At 43.1% G+C, this 14103-nt stretch overlaps 1 protein-coding gene across 5 annotated transcripts in view; it reads left to right on the forward strand.

Annotated features, from left to right (window-relative positions):
* Positions 1–14103, forward strand: part of LOC141148393 (uncharacterized) — an 85883-nt gene that overhangs the window by 25741 nt on the left and 46039 nt on the right. For 4 of the 5 annotated variants that reach the window (XM_073635854.1, XM_073635853.1, XM_073635856.1 and 1 more), the window contains exons 2-5: positions 5746–5853; positions 6061–6111; positions 9629–9676; positions 10943–10990. In XM_073635854.1, the coding sequence (XP_073491955.1) occupies positions 5838–5853; positions 6061–6111; positions 9629–9676; positions 10943–10990 (163 nt within the window). In that variant the 5' untranslated portion in view covers positions 5746–5837. The remainder of the gene's footprint in view (positions 1–5745; positions 5854–6060; positions 6112–9628; positions 9677–10942; positions 10991–14103) is intronic. The other variant, XM_073635857.1, reaches the window with a different exon arrangement.

The following is a 14103-nucleotide window of genomic DNA, read 5'->3' on the forward strand; positions in this document are numbered from 1 at the left end:
GCAGAAGGATCTTTAATACAAACAGCGTGCAGGTAACAAAAGTGAGTACACCCCTAAGCGAAAATGTCAAAATTGGGCCCAATTAGCCATTTCCCCTCCCGGGTGTCATGTGAACCGTTAGTGTTATAAAGTCTCAGGTGTGAATGGGGAGCAGGTGTGTTAAATTTTGTGTTATCACTCTCACTCTCTCATACTGGTCACTGGAATTTCAACATGGCACCTCATGGCAAAGAAATCTCTGAGGATCTGAAAAAACAGATTTGTTGCTCTACATAAAGATGGCCTAGGCTATAAGAAGATTGCTCCAACGGCTGTCAATCAAAACCAGTCAGCCAATCAGGGGAGAGAGGGGTGGGGCTGGGCCGGGCTCCATGTCTGAATGGACACACGGAGCTCTGACTCGGCTCGGGTGCCCCCTGTAGCAAGCTGCTGGCTGTGGGAGCACTCAATAGGAGGGGCCAGGAGAGCAGAAGAGGGGCCAGAGTAGAGGAGAATCCAGGTTGCTCTGTGCAAATCCAGCTGCACAGAGGAGGTAAGTATAACATGTTTTTTATTTAAAAAATAAAAACTTGTAGCAAAGTGTAATTTCCTCAGTGTTGTCACATGAAAAGATATAATAAAATATTTACAAAAATAGGAGGGGTGTACTCACTTTTGTGAGATACTGTATATACACAAACACAATATCAGGGGTCTCCAAACCCCGGCCCGTGGGCCACATCCGGCCCGCTTGTGTCCACAGCTGGCAGGTCCAGCAAACAAAGCTGCTCCCATCACTCCCGCCCATGCTGCGATGCTGTGCGTTAGGACTGGCTGCTGGGACTGCCAATGTCCTGAAGATGTACAGTACACATAATGGGGACACTCTGCTGGGGGACACTCTGCTGGGGACACTGCTGATGGGCACACTGATGGGGACACTCTGATGGAGACACTGAGGGAGACATCTGATGGAGACATTGATGGGGATACTCTAATGGGCACACTGATATGGAGACTGCTGATGGGGACACTGCTGATGGAGACACTGATGGGGACACTCTGATGGGGACACTGATGATGGGGAGACTGCTGATGGGGAGAGTGATGGGGACACTGCTGATGGAGACACTGATGTGAACACTCTGATGGGGACACTGATGATGGGGAAACTGCTGATGGGAACACTGATGGGGAGACTACTGATGGGGACACAGCTGATGGGGACATTGATGGGGAGACTACTGATGGGGACACGGCTGATGGACACACTGATGTGGAGATTGCTGATGGGGACACTCTGATGTGGAGACTACTGATGGGGACAGGGCTGATGGGGACACTGATGGGGAGACTACTGATGGTTACACTGATGGGGAGACTACTGATGGGGACACTGCTGATGGGGACACTGCTGATGGGGAGACTACTGACGGGGACACAGCTGATGGGGACACTGATGGGGAGACTACTGATGGGGACAGTGCTGATGGGGACACTGATGGGGAGACTACTGATGGGGACCTGGCTGATGGGGAGACTACTGATGGGGACACGGCTGATGGGGAGACTACTGATGGGGACACGGCTGATGGGGACATGGCTGATGTGGACATTGCTGTTGGAAACACACTGATGGGGACACCGTTCATTATTTATAATGAACATGTTTTTTCGAATATTTGTAAAATCTACAATGTGGCCGTCGGGCTAAAAAGTTTGGAGACCCCTGCACTATATTATCAAAAGTATTGGGCGCCTGCCTTTACACGCACATGAACTTTAATGGCATCCCAGTCTTAGTCTGTAGGGTTCAATAATGAGTTGGCCCACACTTTGCAGCTATAACAGCTTCAACGCTTCTGCGAAGGCTGTCCACAAGGTTTAGGAGCGTGTCCATGGGAATGTTTGACCATTCTTCCAGAAGTGCATTTGTGAGGTCAGGCACTGATGTTGGAGAGAAGGTGGGATGCTTTCGAGAGAAACGGGACGCTTACCTGATAGTATGCAGGAGGCCATCATAGTGGTGCTTCCCAAACGAGGAAAGGACAGGCTTCTCCCAGACTCTAATCATTCTAACTCTTTGTTAAGCTCAGACGTTAAACTACTGGCTAGGGTCCTGGCTACCAGGCTCTCTAGAGTAATTGGGGGGTTGGTGCACATGGACCAATCTGGGTTTATTCCCACTAGGTCCATGGCGGATAATATGAGACGACTATTCCTTAATTTGCAAATACCTGTGGATAATCCTGGAGGTAGGGCCATTCTATCCTTGGACGCAGCTAAGGCTTTGATTGCGTCGAATGGTCCTACCTCTGGGAGATCCTGGCTTGCTTCGGCTTGGGGGATCAGTTCATAAATTGGGTGAGGGTCCTCTACTCTGTACCCAAGGCTAGGCTCCATATTAACAATACCCTTTCCCCCCCATTGGCACTGTATAGGGGCACCCGTCAAGGCTGTCCACTTTCGCCTGTGCAGTCGCACTGATGGTGGAACCATTGGTAATACTAATTCGCAATACGCCCAAAATAGTAGGGTTTTGTAGGGGCCCTCTGGAAGAGAAGATTTCCCTCTACGCAGATGACGCTTTGATTTATTTAGGGGATACGGCTACCTCCTTACAGAAGCTAATGGAAGCGGTTATCAAGTTTGGGGACTTCTCGGGCTTCTCTATAAACTGGTCAAAATCAATATAAAAATGGGAGAAATGGCGCAAGATATCAAGCAAACATGAAAGAAAAGGATATCAAAATAATAATGATAATGTCCCAAGTGTCCAGAATGTCCAAAATGACAGTGTATAGCTATGATGTGGACGTATAAGTATAAGCAATATAGGGCACATATACGCTATAGCTGTATTTAATACATTTTTTCATATATATATATATATATATATATATATATATATATATATATATATATATATATATGAAAAAATGTATTAAATACAGCTATAGCGTATATGTGCCCTATATTGCTTATACTTATACGTCCACATCATAGCTATACACTGTCATTTTGGACATTCTGGACACTTGGGACATTATCATTATTATTTTGATATCCTTTTCTTTCATGTTTGCTTGATATCTTGCGCCATTTCTCCCATTTTTATATTGATTTTGACCAGTTTATAGAGAAGCCCGAGAAGTCCCCAAACTTGATAACCGCTTCCATTAGCTTCTGTAAGGAGGTAGCCGTATCCCCTAAATAAATCAAAGCGTCATCTGCGTAGAGGGAAATCTTCTAATAATGAAATATATATATATATATATATATATATATATATATATATATATATATATATATATATTTCATTATTCAGACCTTTTTGCCTTTTTTTTCATTTTTATTTCTATAACTTATATTTTATATTTTATATTTTTTATTTCTAATTCTCCCTTTTTCATCTTTATATTGATTTTTATTATTTCCTTCTCCATTTTCATTTTCATTTTTACTTGTCCATATACCACCTTCTTCTTTTTTTAGGTATGAACTCCATCTATATATTTTCTTTTCTTTTTACCAAGTACTTGTATCATCACTGGTTTTTAAACGATTCCCTCATATATTGCCAGTACTTCCCGCTGACGCCGTCACCTAGCGACGGACGCCAGCCCCTCTATATAAATGATGCCCACTCCATCAGCCTGTTAGATCTGAAGAAAATGTGGATGCATTGAAACGCGTCATCTGACACGTCCAGACGACATTTCCGCTGCCCTCTCTTCAGTGTATAGTGCGCTTCACGCTGGTCCCCACCTGGTTCCTGTTTTTGGTTCCTGCCTAGATGCCAGCTTTACCTTGCGGACACCTGGGTCTCTTCGTTCTCCCCACAGTAAAGCCCCTACCAGCGGAGGATTACACACTGCGGACAGCCTCTCTACACTCTCCCCAGTGCTTTGAAACATCTTTGGGAACCTGCACTGAGAGCAGCTACGATTACGTCCCTGGGCTATCTACATGTTATTATGTGCCTTACCCTTACTGTATCCTTGTGAGTAGCCATTTGGCCGTTCGTTTTTATATTCATAAAGTAAAGTTACCTTTGATACTGCACTTAGATTGGCGCACCTTGTCTTTTATCTGGTCAAAATCAATTCTTATGCCTCTAGACCCACTTACTGCGCCTTTGCACACGAGCGCTGGACAGATAGCCATTACCCACTCTTTTAGATGTTTGGGTGTGATAGTGTCCCCAGACCCCTCTAGTTACCTCTGGCTAAATTTGGGCCCATTTCTAGATAGACAATCGGATTAGTTTGTATCTATTACAGCACGGGAGTGGCAAAGAGGGTTTGGCGGTTCCCAACCCTAAAATGTACTTCTTGGCTTCCCAAATGCAGCAATTCGCTGGCTGGGGCCGGGATAGTAACGACGACGACCCCATAGTACATTTAATGACCCAGATCAACCAGGAACTAAAGGCCGGTTCTCATATGGAAATGGATTTGCCGAGTGTGCCCCCCTCCTCCCCAAAGCTTAGCTCCGAATTTTCACTGCCCTCAAAATGTTTTTACCAATACCTCCAACTCAGGCATGCTCTGCAGACACAAAAAAAACACACTTTCTCTGTCAGTGACTACCTCTTCTCTGCTGCTGGAGATCCTTCAAGCTGATGCAAGGAAGGGTTTAATATCTAAAATATATGCAAATCTATTGTCCTCTATCCAAGATCCGGCTTCTTTAAAGAGTAGAGCAAAATGGGTGGCTGACATTGGGGACCTTGACGGGGACCAGTGGGATATGGCTTTGGAATCAATCCCAGTCATCTCCATCTCTGCATCACATAGGCTGTCACAGTTATTTATACTACACAGGGCCTATCTGACGCCGGAGAGACTGTATGGTTGGGCAATAAGAGATTCTCCTCTATGCCCAAAATGTAAAGCACAACTAGGCGACTTTTCACACATGATCTGGAGGTGCCCAAAACGTAATCATTATTGGACTGAAGTCATGCAATATATTTCTAGCCTGGCCCAGGTACCTGTCCCAATGACCCCCTTAGTATGTTTGCTAGGAGCCATAGACGAGGAACTGTACCTGAGGGGAATGTATCTTATGATCACTAGACTATTGTACCTGGCTTATCAAATCTGAAAGCTAAAACAGAGTGTTTCCTACTATTCTATCAGATATAGTACTGAGTACTAGTTTACAAGTTGTTTGGACAATGTTTTCTATTTTACATGAGTGGAGACCTGCAGATGCTGGATGTATATTCTTTACAGTTGTAATGTCACTTCATTTATTTGCTCCCTTTAAAAAATTTTGATTAAAAAAAAAAAAGGGACAGTCCTGTATGGTTGATGCATGCTTCTGCAACGGTCAAGATGGACTGTTGCAGAAGATCAGTCAAGGATGGCTAATCATGCTGCCGCTCTGCCTGTTCTTCCCAAACACATGGCTATGTGTTCTCACTTGTGGCCTTCCCCCATTGCCTGCCAATATCACATCCTATTTAACATCAGACTAGCTAGGCAAGTTGATTAGCATCTAAATACAGGAAGACCAACTACTAAATGAAAATCCTAGGGGAAAAACTGTAATAAATCCTTTTAGCGTCCAAAAGGTTCATACAGAATAAGGACAGATATGGAAAATTATGGAAATACAAAAAATTACACCCGGCATACAGGACAAAAGAAGTGGTATTGTGCACATATACAGAATAAGAACAGATACTGGGGAAGAACATGCACTAAATAGCAGAGAAGCTCCCACAAACATCTATAACATCTATTTCTCTTATAACAGAAGTCGATCTCCTTGAAGTAAAACTGTGAAGACCACTTTGATGGTCATCATCTGTCAGATCTGAATACGTTGGGTGGGATATACAAGCAAAAATGGCCGGTGGTAAAGGTGAGTAAGGCAAATGTCTGCACTATAATGTATATGTCCTGAGTAGAACATCATCTGTATAACATTTAAAGTGCACCTGTCACAAACCCGGGCAATTGTCTGTTGTCTTATAGTTTATTGCTACAAAACATTTATTGATCATTTTTGTTGAATTATTTTGTCCTTTAACTGTGCTATAAAATAATTATTTTGCATGTATCTTTCCAGGGGTAAAAAACAAACAGAAAGTGAAAACTGCTAAAAAAGCTACCCCCAAAGGTAAGAGAAATCTGGTGAGGCTGATTACTGTAACATTATCATGATTAGATGTTGAAATAATAAATTAAAGCGTATTAAAACCCTGGCATTAAAAAACAATATTGAATAATTGACCTTTTGGTTACGTTTTCCAGCCTGGGGAAAAAAATTAAAAGTCAGTAGCTACAAATACTGTAGCTGCGGATTTTTAATATCAGGACACTTACCTGTCCAGGGAGCCCGCAATGTCAGCACCCCAGACGATCTTCAGATCGGCTGTCAGGTGCTGCCGCCACCATCTCCACTAAGGGAAACCAGCAGCCTTTTGGCTTCACAGACAGTTCCCTGCTGCACATGTGCGATGCGCGCTGCACTTTCTAATTGGCCCTGCGGCAGAGGAAGGAGGAGGGGGGCCAAACTTCAGAGGGACAGCGCCACAACGCTGTTTCCAGGAAGTGGGGAGGGGGGATCTGTCAAAAACAGGTCCCCGTTCCCTCCTCCACCCTGAAAAGTGCCAAATGTGCCAGGGGGGGAGAGGAAGCAAATAAGTGGAAGTTCCACTTTTGGGTGGAACTCCGCTTTAATATTGCTGTGCAGCCCTCCTTTTCAGTCTGGAACATCTGTATAATATTGTTCTTCCTGCTATAGGGTGACAATGCTGCTTTGCAGAATCTACCTGCAGGCACTTTGTTGTCACCTTCAGTTTTACACTCCTATCCTGGTATCACCTTTGCACGATTCCCATCCAAGCACACTTGGTGGTGGAGACAGGGACTGCTAGGGCAGTGTAAGTGCTCCGGTGCCAGGACGTTGGGTCAATGAACCTTAGCATGGAAGTACTAAGGTCCAATGAGCAGAAGCGAGGAGTCCAATCACAGGCTGAGTTTGGTAACAGCCAGGCAGCGAGTTACAGAATCACAATCAGAGTCCAGGTCAGAGCCAGGCAGGGGTCAGCAATGTGCTGGCAACGAGGTAGAAAATCAGCAGGCAGAATCTTAGTCAAAAGTCCAAGCCTGGGTTGATAACAACAGTACCAGGACAGAGTTGTCCTGTGTCCAGGGCAAGGATCTAGATTTTCACCCCTCCTCCATTGTTAATATATGCTGTAGAATGGGTATAAAACCCTGCTCCTATTCTTTGCCCTCTTGCTTCACTGTGCCTGGGGCAGCTTTCCCTCCTGCCCACCTCTTGTCCTGGCCCTGGATAACAACAATCAGTAGCACACATAAGCAGGCAAGGGGAATTTATTTATTTATTTCAGGTACTTATATAGCGCCGTCAATTTATGCAGCGCTTTACATATACATTGTACATTCACATCAGTCCCTACCCTCAAGGAGCTTACAATCTAAGGTCCCTAACTCACATTCATACATACTAGGGACAATTTAGACAGGATCCAATTAACCTACCAGCATGTCTTTGGAGTGTGGGAGGAAACCGGAGTACCCGGAGGAAACCCACGCAGGCACAGGGAGAACATGCAAACTCCAGGCAGGTAGTGTTGTGGTTGGGATTCGAACCAGCGACCCTTCTTACTGCTAGGCGAGAGTGCTACCACCACACCACTATGCCGCCCATCTGAAGAAGAGTCAGATGGAGGTAGGTCAATAACAGAATCAAGCAGTCATTCAGAAGGGTAAAACTTAAGACCATTCAGCAATTATAATAGGCAGATCTCAGGTTTAAATAGGCTGCCAGGCACCAGGATCTATTGGCATGCCCGTGCCTGCACATGAAAATGAGTATGGCCGGCCTGAGGTACCTGACACTTTGACCTTTTAAATGATGGACAACACATCATCAAGTACAATCTTTGTATCATGCACAGATTGCGAATGACGTAAAATGCCTGATGCAATATGGGTGTAAAAATGCTTAAAAAAAACAACGGTAATGATGATTATTATAAAGAAAACTATTTCTGGATGAATTTTAAAGGGATGATTAATTTATGCTTCAACATTTTAGAAAGGTAACTCAACTGACAGTGAAAATCAAGCTGCAAACCCTGAATTTTTCATTAGACAGGAAGGAATGTGCTGTGGAGCATCTGACCAACATCAAATGGCACAGGGAATATTTTGTGGGACAATTCCAGGTCGAGAATTTGTGGTTCCCATACTAGTGATACAACCAAGCATAGCCAGGATAAATGATAGTCGTTAAACTGGTACATGGCCTTAAGAAGACAAAAATAGAAAAAGTATTGTACTTTTAAAATGCAAAGGTCATCATTAATGAACAGGGAACACTGAATACATCATAGCCAAAATAGTCAGCAAACGACAAATAATACTGCACAAATAATACAAAGCAGCAATATACTGATCACATTTTATGTAGTAAATGAAGGGTGGGAGATTTTCACATCTCTACGCATTTCATGGAAAAGGCTTCTTCGGGAGACTTCAAGGTGAAGAAAAATCAAAGGCAAAATAAGGTGGCCCTACATGATAGAAAGCCAGTGGAGGAATAGAAAACCCAGGGGCATGTCAGCCCAGGCACACAAGGCTAACATACCATGACACTTAGTGTAAGAGAGATCTCATGCATAAGATGTTGATAAAACAGGATAGAAAGCTCTCTTCTTTAGACAGCAGCAAGTACACATCTCCCTGTGTGGAGTGAAACCAACAGTTGATTTCACTCCACACGGGGAGAGACAGGTGAAAAATGGTGGCTGTGTGAAAGGGATTCATTGGGGTACAGAAACTAAAAGTGGTTTTAAAGGTTCAAGATTTTTTACCTTCATGCATGAAGTTAAAAAAACTTCTCTGTGTATCAGCCCCCCTAATACTTACCTGGGCCCCATTACGATCCAGCAATGTGCACGACAAGCCTCATCTCTCATCCAGCTGTTGTCAATCACAACCAGTAAGTCAATGAGAAGAGAGAGTGGCTGGGCCAAGCCACGGCTCTGTGTGTGAATGGACACACAGAGCAGTGCCTCGGGAGTGAGCCTGCTTGGATGCCCCCATAGCAAGCTGTTTGCTCTGGGGACACTTGGCAGGAGGGAGGGGCCATGAGCGCCGACTGGGAACCCCAGAAGAGGAGGATCAGGGCTGCTCTGTGCAAAACCACTGCACAGAGCAAGTAAGTATAACATGTTTTTTTTTTTTTTTTTTACTTGCCTTTAATATCACCTAAATTCTAGAATAACACATTGCCTAGTCATAGAAAGTCATAGAAATTAGCTCAAGAAGGATATTATAGATTAAATTATCACAAAAAAGGCAACCAGGGTTGTTTTGGACCTTTATCTTTTTTTTTACAATCATATTAACACATGATAAAGGATCCCCAGAGCACTGTGTTTAGTTAAAAAGACAGCAGACAAAAGGAGGAAGAAAGGAAAATGAAAGGGAAAAGGCAAAGGGAAAGGAAAAATAGGTTTGGATAGGTGGTGTTTTGGCCACTAGTACACAAGTACAAAAATTATCTGTGGTATTCTTGTTTATTCCTCCAGGAGGAAATAATAATAACTTCCAATAACTTCCATTTTGTAACTGTGATGTATATTAATTTATCTCTGCAGCTGCCAAAAGCAAAAAAGCCGTGAAAGCTCCCAAAAAAATGCCCAATGGTGAGTTTGGTTTGGCTGACTACTGTGGAATTATTATTTGTAGTAGATATATTTGTCTTAGTGAATTTTACTAAGGAAAGCAAATTGTTTATTATCCTACAATGTAAAAGTCCACTGTCATATGAAACTGCTATATGACAGAATGCCTAATGTCATAGGATTCTCCATGTTAGCATAGCTATGGATTACCCAGGGTATGGAAAGGCACAAAATAATTTTATTTAAAAATATTTCTCAATAACCACAGAGGATAGGCAGTAAATCCACTTTGTGTGTACTAAATGCATTCACAATCCCAAATATTACCTTTTAAATTAGAGGTAACATCATCACTGTGCTGTACATTACCTGTGCAGAGAGCAGAGCTGTGGGAGGAGCCCAACAGCTCCACCCACTGCAAGCAGCCAGCATTAAACTACAGGAGGGGGCGGAGACAAGACCAGTCACCCCACACAAGGAGAGAGAGCAGCAGAGACTGGTCTTCATTACAGGAAGCCCCAGTACAGGATTTGTTTCATACTGGATTACTGTACAGGTCTGGAAGTAATACTCAAAGGACATCAAGATTTAAGTAAGAATACATATCGCTCTCGGACTTAAATAATATTTATTTAGCCAGAGTTTAGCTTTTACAAAATGCTTGGCCTTCACTAGGGATTCCTGCAAGGGGGTTTGAATTTTGCTGAATTACACTCCCAGTTAATGACTCTCATGTTTGGCCAGCTAATGATCTGCTGGGCAACTATAGCTAATCATAATACCAAATCATCAGGCAAGGATGTAGTCCAGGGTTTCTCAACCAGGGTTTCATGTAAGCCTAGGGTTCCTCCAGAGGTTGCTAGCGGTTCCTTGAGCAATGAGAAATTTCTACCTCTCAGATAATTTCCCACTGGCATCATAGCTATCTATAAGGGGTATTTCTTCCCAATGACCACAAGTGTAAGGAGAATTCTTCCCACTGACCATCACACGTATTATGAGATGTAGATATAGTCATTTTTACCAGGGGTTCCCTGAGACCAGAAAGTTATTTCCAGGGTTCCTGTGTTGAAAAGGTTAAGAAAGGCTGGTATAGTCCAACAACAGGCAGGCACTTAGGCGGAGCTGTTACCCCAATAAATAAGAATAACTGAGGTATTTGTTCTGTTGAATATAGTCTTGTTTATTCCTTCAGAACTGAGAAATCTTTCTGTTGATCATTTAATACATGTGCTTCTACCCTGTAACTGTGCTATACATTGTGACATATTTCTTTCATCCTTCCAGCAGGACAAAGAAAAAAGACGGGTATACCTGGAAAAAATGCCTCAAAAGGTAAAATAAATGTAATGATGAATAAAGCTGATGAATGTTGAATTATTATCCTCATTCACATTATTATTAATAATAGAGAACTAATGTTATACATTGTTAAAATGTAACTCCGCTTTTACCTTTGAAAAAATCCCCCCATCCCTTCTCCAGTTTATTACAGTGCCTTGAAAAAGTATTCATACCCCTTGAAATTTCATTTTGTCATGTTACAACCAAAAACGTAAATGTATTTTATTGAGATTTTATGTGATAGACCAACACAAATTGGCACATAACTGTGAAGGGGAAGGAAAATGATAAATGACTTTCAATTTTTTTTACAAATAAATATCTGAATAGTGTGGCGTGCATTTGTATTCAGCCCCCTGAGTTCCCCTCTGAGGTTCTGGTGTTTCTGTGGGAGTCCTCTACACCCCCAAACAAGCAGCAATGACCGCCATCATAGCTGGAGACAGAATTCAGACCACATACAGTTTTTATAAACACTGCATCAAAAAAAGCATCAATTGCACAGTATATGTTATATTTTTCAATGCGAGTTGAGTTACCCTTTAACCACTTCAGCCCCGGACCATTTGGCTGCCTAAAGACCAGAGCACTTTTTGCGATTCGGCACTGCGTCGCTTTAACTGACAATTGCGCGGTCGTGCGACGTGGCTCTCAAACAAATTGACGTCCTTTTTTTCCCACAAATAGAGCTTTCTTTTGGTGGTATTTGATCACCTCTGAGATTTTTATTTTTTGCGCTATAAACAAAATAAGAGGGACAATTTTGAAAAAAATGCATTATTTTTTACTTTTTGCTATAATAAATATCCCCCAAAAATATATAAAAAAACATTTTTTTTCCTCAGTTTAGGCCGATACGTATTCTTCTACATATTTTTGGTAAAAAAAAATCGCAATAAGCGTTTATTGATTGGTTTGCGCAAAAGTTATAGCGTTTACAAAATAGGGGATAGTTTTATGGCATTTTTATTAATAATTTTTTTTTACTAGTTTTGGCGGCGATCAGTGATTTTTATTGTGACTGCGACGTTATGGCGGACATGTCGGACATTTTTGACACATTTTTGGGACCATTGTCATTTATACAGCAATCAGTGCTATAAAAATGCATTGATTCCTGTGTAAATGACACTGGCAGTGAAGGGGTTAACCACTAGGGGGCGGGGAGGGGTTAAGTCAGTACTAGGGAGGTGTTTCTAACTGTAGGGGGGTTGGGCTCTGTCTGTCAGTACACTGATCTCTGCTCCGATGACAGGGAGCAGAGATCGAGTGACACAGTCACTAGGCAGAATGGGGAGATGCTTGTTTACATCAGCATCTCCCCGTTCCTGCTCTCCGTAAGATGATCGCGGGTATCCCCGCGGCGATCGAGTCCGCGGGACCCTCAACCCGACTCACGGAGCTCCTGGCCGGCGCACGCAATGACACGGCGGGAAATTCAAATGGACGTATATATATGCCCATTTGCTCAGCTGTGCCATTGTGCCAACGTACATAGTCGTGCGCCGGTCCTTAAGTGGTTAAGTAACTTTTACGGCTCTTTCAAAAGTGGGGATCAAGTTCTGCTTAGTGAATGTTCCATTAGATTGGACAGAGAATGTGAAAAAGATATGTGAACCTTCTGTGTCCCCATTGGTGGGTGTTTTCAAATAGCAGTGCGGTCTTCATCAAGACACACTGTAATGCGACGTACACACGATCGGAAATTCCGCTAGCAAAAGTGCGATGTGAGCTTTTGGTCGGAAAATGCGACCGTGTGTATGCTCCATCGGACTTTTGCTAGCGGGAAAAGATTGAGAGCAGGTTCTCTATTTTTCGGTCGGATAAAGTTCCTATCCGAAAATGCATTCGTCTGTATGCAATTCCGACGCACAAAATTCCTACGCATGCTCGGAAATAATTTGACGCATGCTCGGAAGCATTAAACTTCATTTTCTCGGCTCATCGTAGTGTTGTACGTCACCGCGTTCTTGACGGTCGAAAGTTCAGAGAACTTTTGTGTGACTGTGTGTATGCAAGCCAAGCTTGAGCGGAATTCTGTCGAAAAAAATCCAAGATTTTTAAGATGGAAATTCCACTCGTGTGTATGGGGCATAAGATGTTCCTTGGACATCCCCCCCTATTGGCAATGATTGCAGTCAAGTTGAAGGCAGAAGTCAGGACTAATTTTAATTATTACAGCAGACCAGCAGATGGTATTGGCATTTAAAGATAGAAGGCTGTTCACAGAAAATGAGTATGAGCTCATACTCCAGGTATGGATATTTTTGTATAGTTACATTGATCCAGCTTGAACTAATGTATTTATGTATGTACCATACCTGGCCTATCCCCATGGAAGCTTCAAATCACACTAGTAGGCACGGTTACTACAATCATCTCTACTAACTTCTGGGTTCCATGCCAAATGGCTGTCCTGCTGCAGGAGGTTGCTACCACGGCATGGGCATCGTTGCATTATTAACATGCAAAGTGTTCTCTGATTGGATGAGGTGGAAAGGCAGGATGGTGACATCACAATCTCCACCACATCCAATCAGAGAATGCTTTGCATTAATTGAGAAAAAGTTTTCTGTGAATGGCATCCATGCCGAGTGATTGACCCCCTGTGTTCTCTATGCAGCAGGGCAGCTGAGAGTACCTCCTGATTAGATACCCTCCACCATGTTTAGGACATGTGGCTTAGTATGGTTCAGGAAAGGGGGCTACATGCACAGATAAGGGCAGGGCTTTTTTTAGCTGGAACTTGGTGGCACTCAGTCCCACCACCTCTGGCTCAGGCCCTCTGCTCCCTGATCACCACTATCACTTAAAAACACAAAATTCCGGCTTCTATGCTTACAAGTGACAGCTTGTTCCCCAACAGCTCCCACAGATCAGATCTCCTGAGTGGCTCCCACTAAGTGGGGGACAAGGGAGATGCAGGTACATGGGGTGCAGTGCAAATGTCAATGTCACCACTGGATGATCTCCCCGCAAGTGAGAGAGGTGGAGCCAACTACAGTATGTACTAGTAGGTACTAGAGCTGAGATAGGGATTTAGGGGGACTGCATGTTTTTTATTTTGTTTTAGGCATGGGATTCCCCCTTAATATTTAAAGCAG

The sequence above is a fragment of the Aquarana catesbeiana genome, linkage group LG06, assembly GCF_042186555.1.
Source record: "Aquarana catesbeiana isolate 2022-GZ linkage group LG06, ASM4218655v1, whole genome shotgun sequence".
Taxonomy (NCBI): domain Eukaryota; kingdom Metazoa; phylum Chordata; class Amphibia; order Anura; family Ranidae; genus Aquarana; species Aquarana catesbeiana.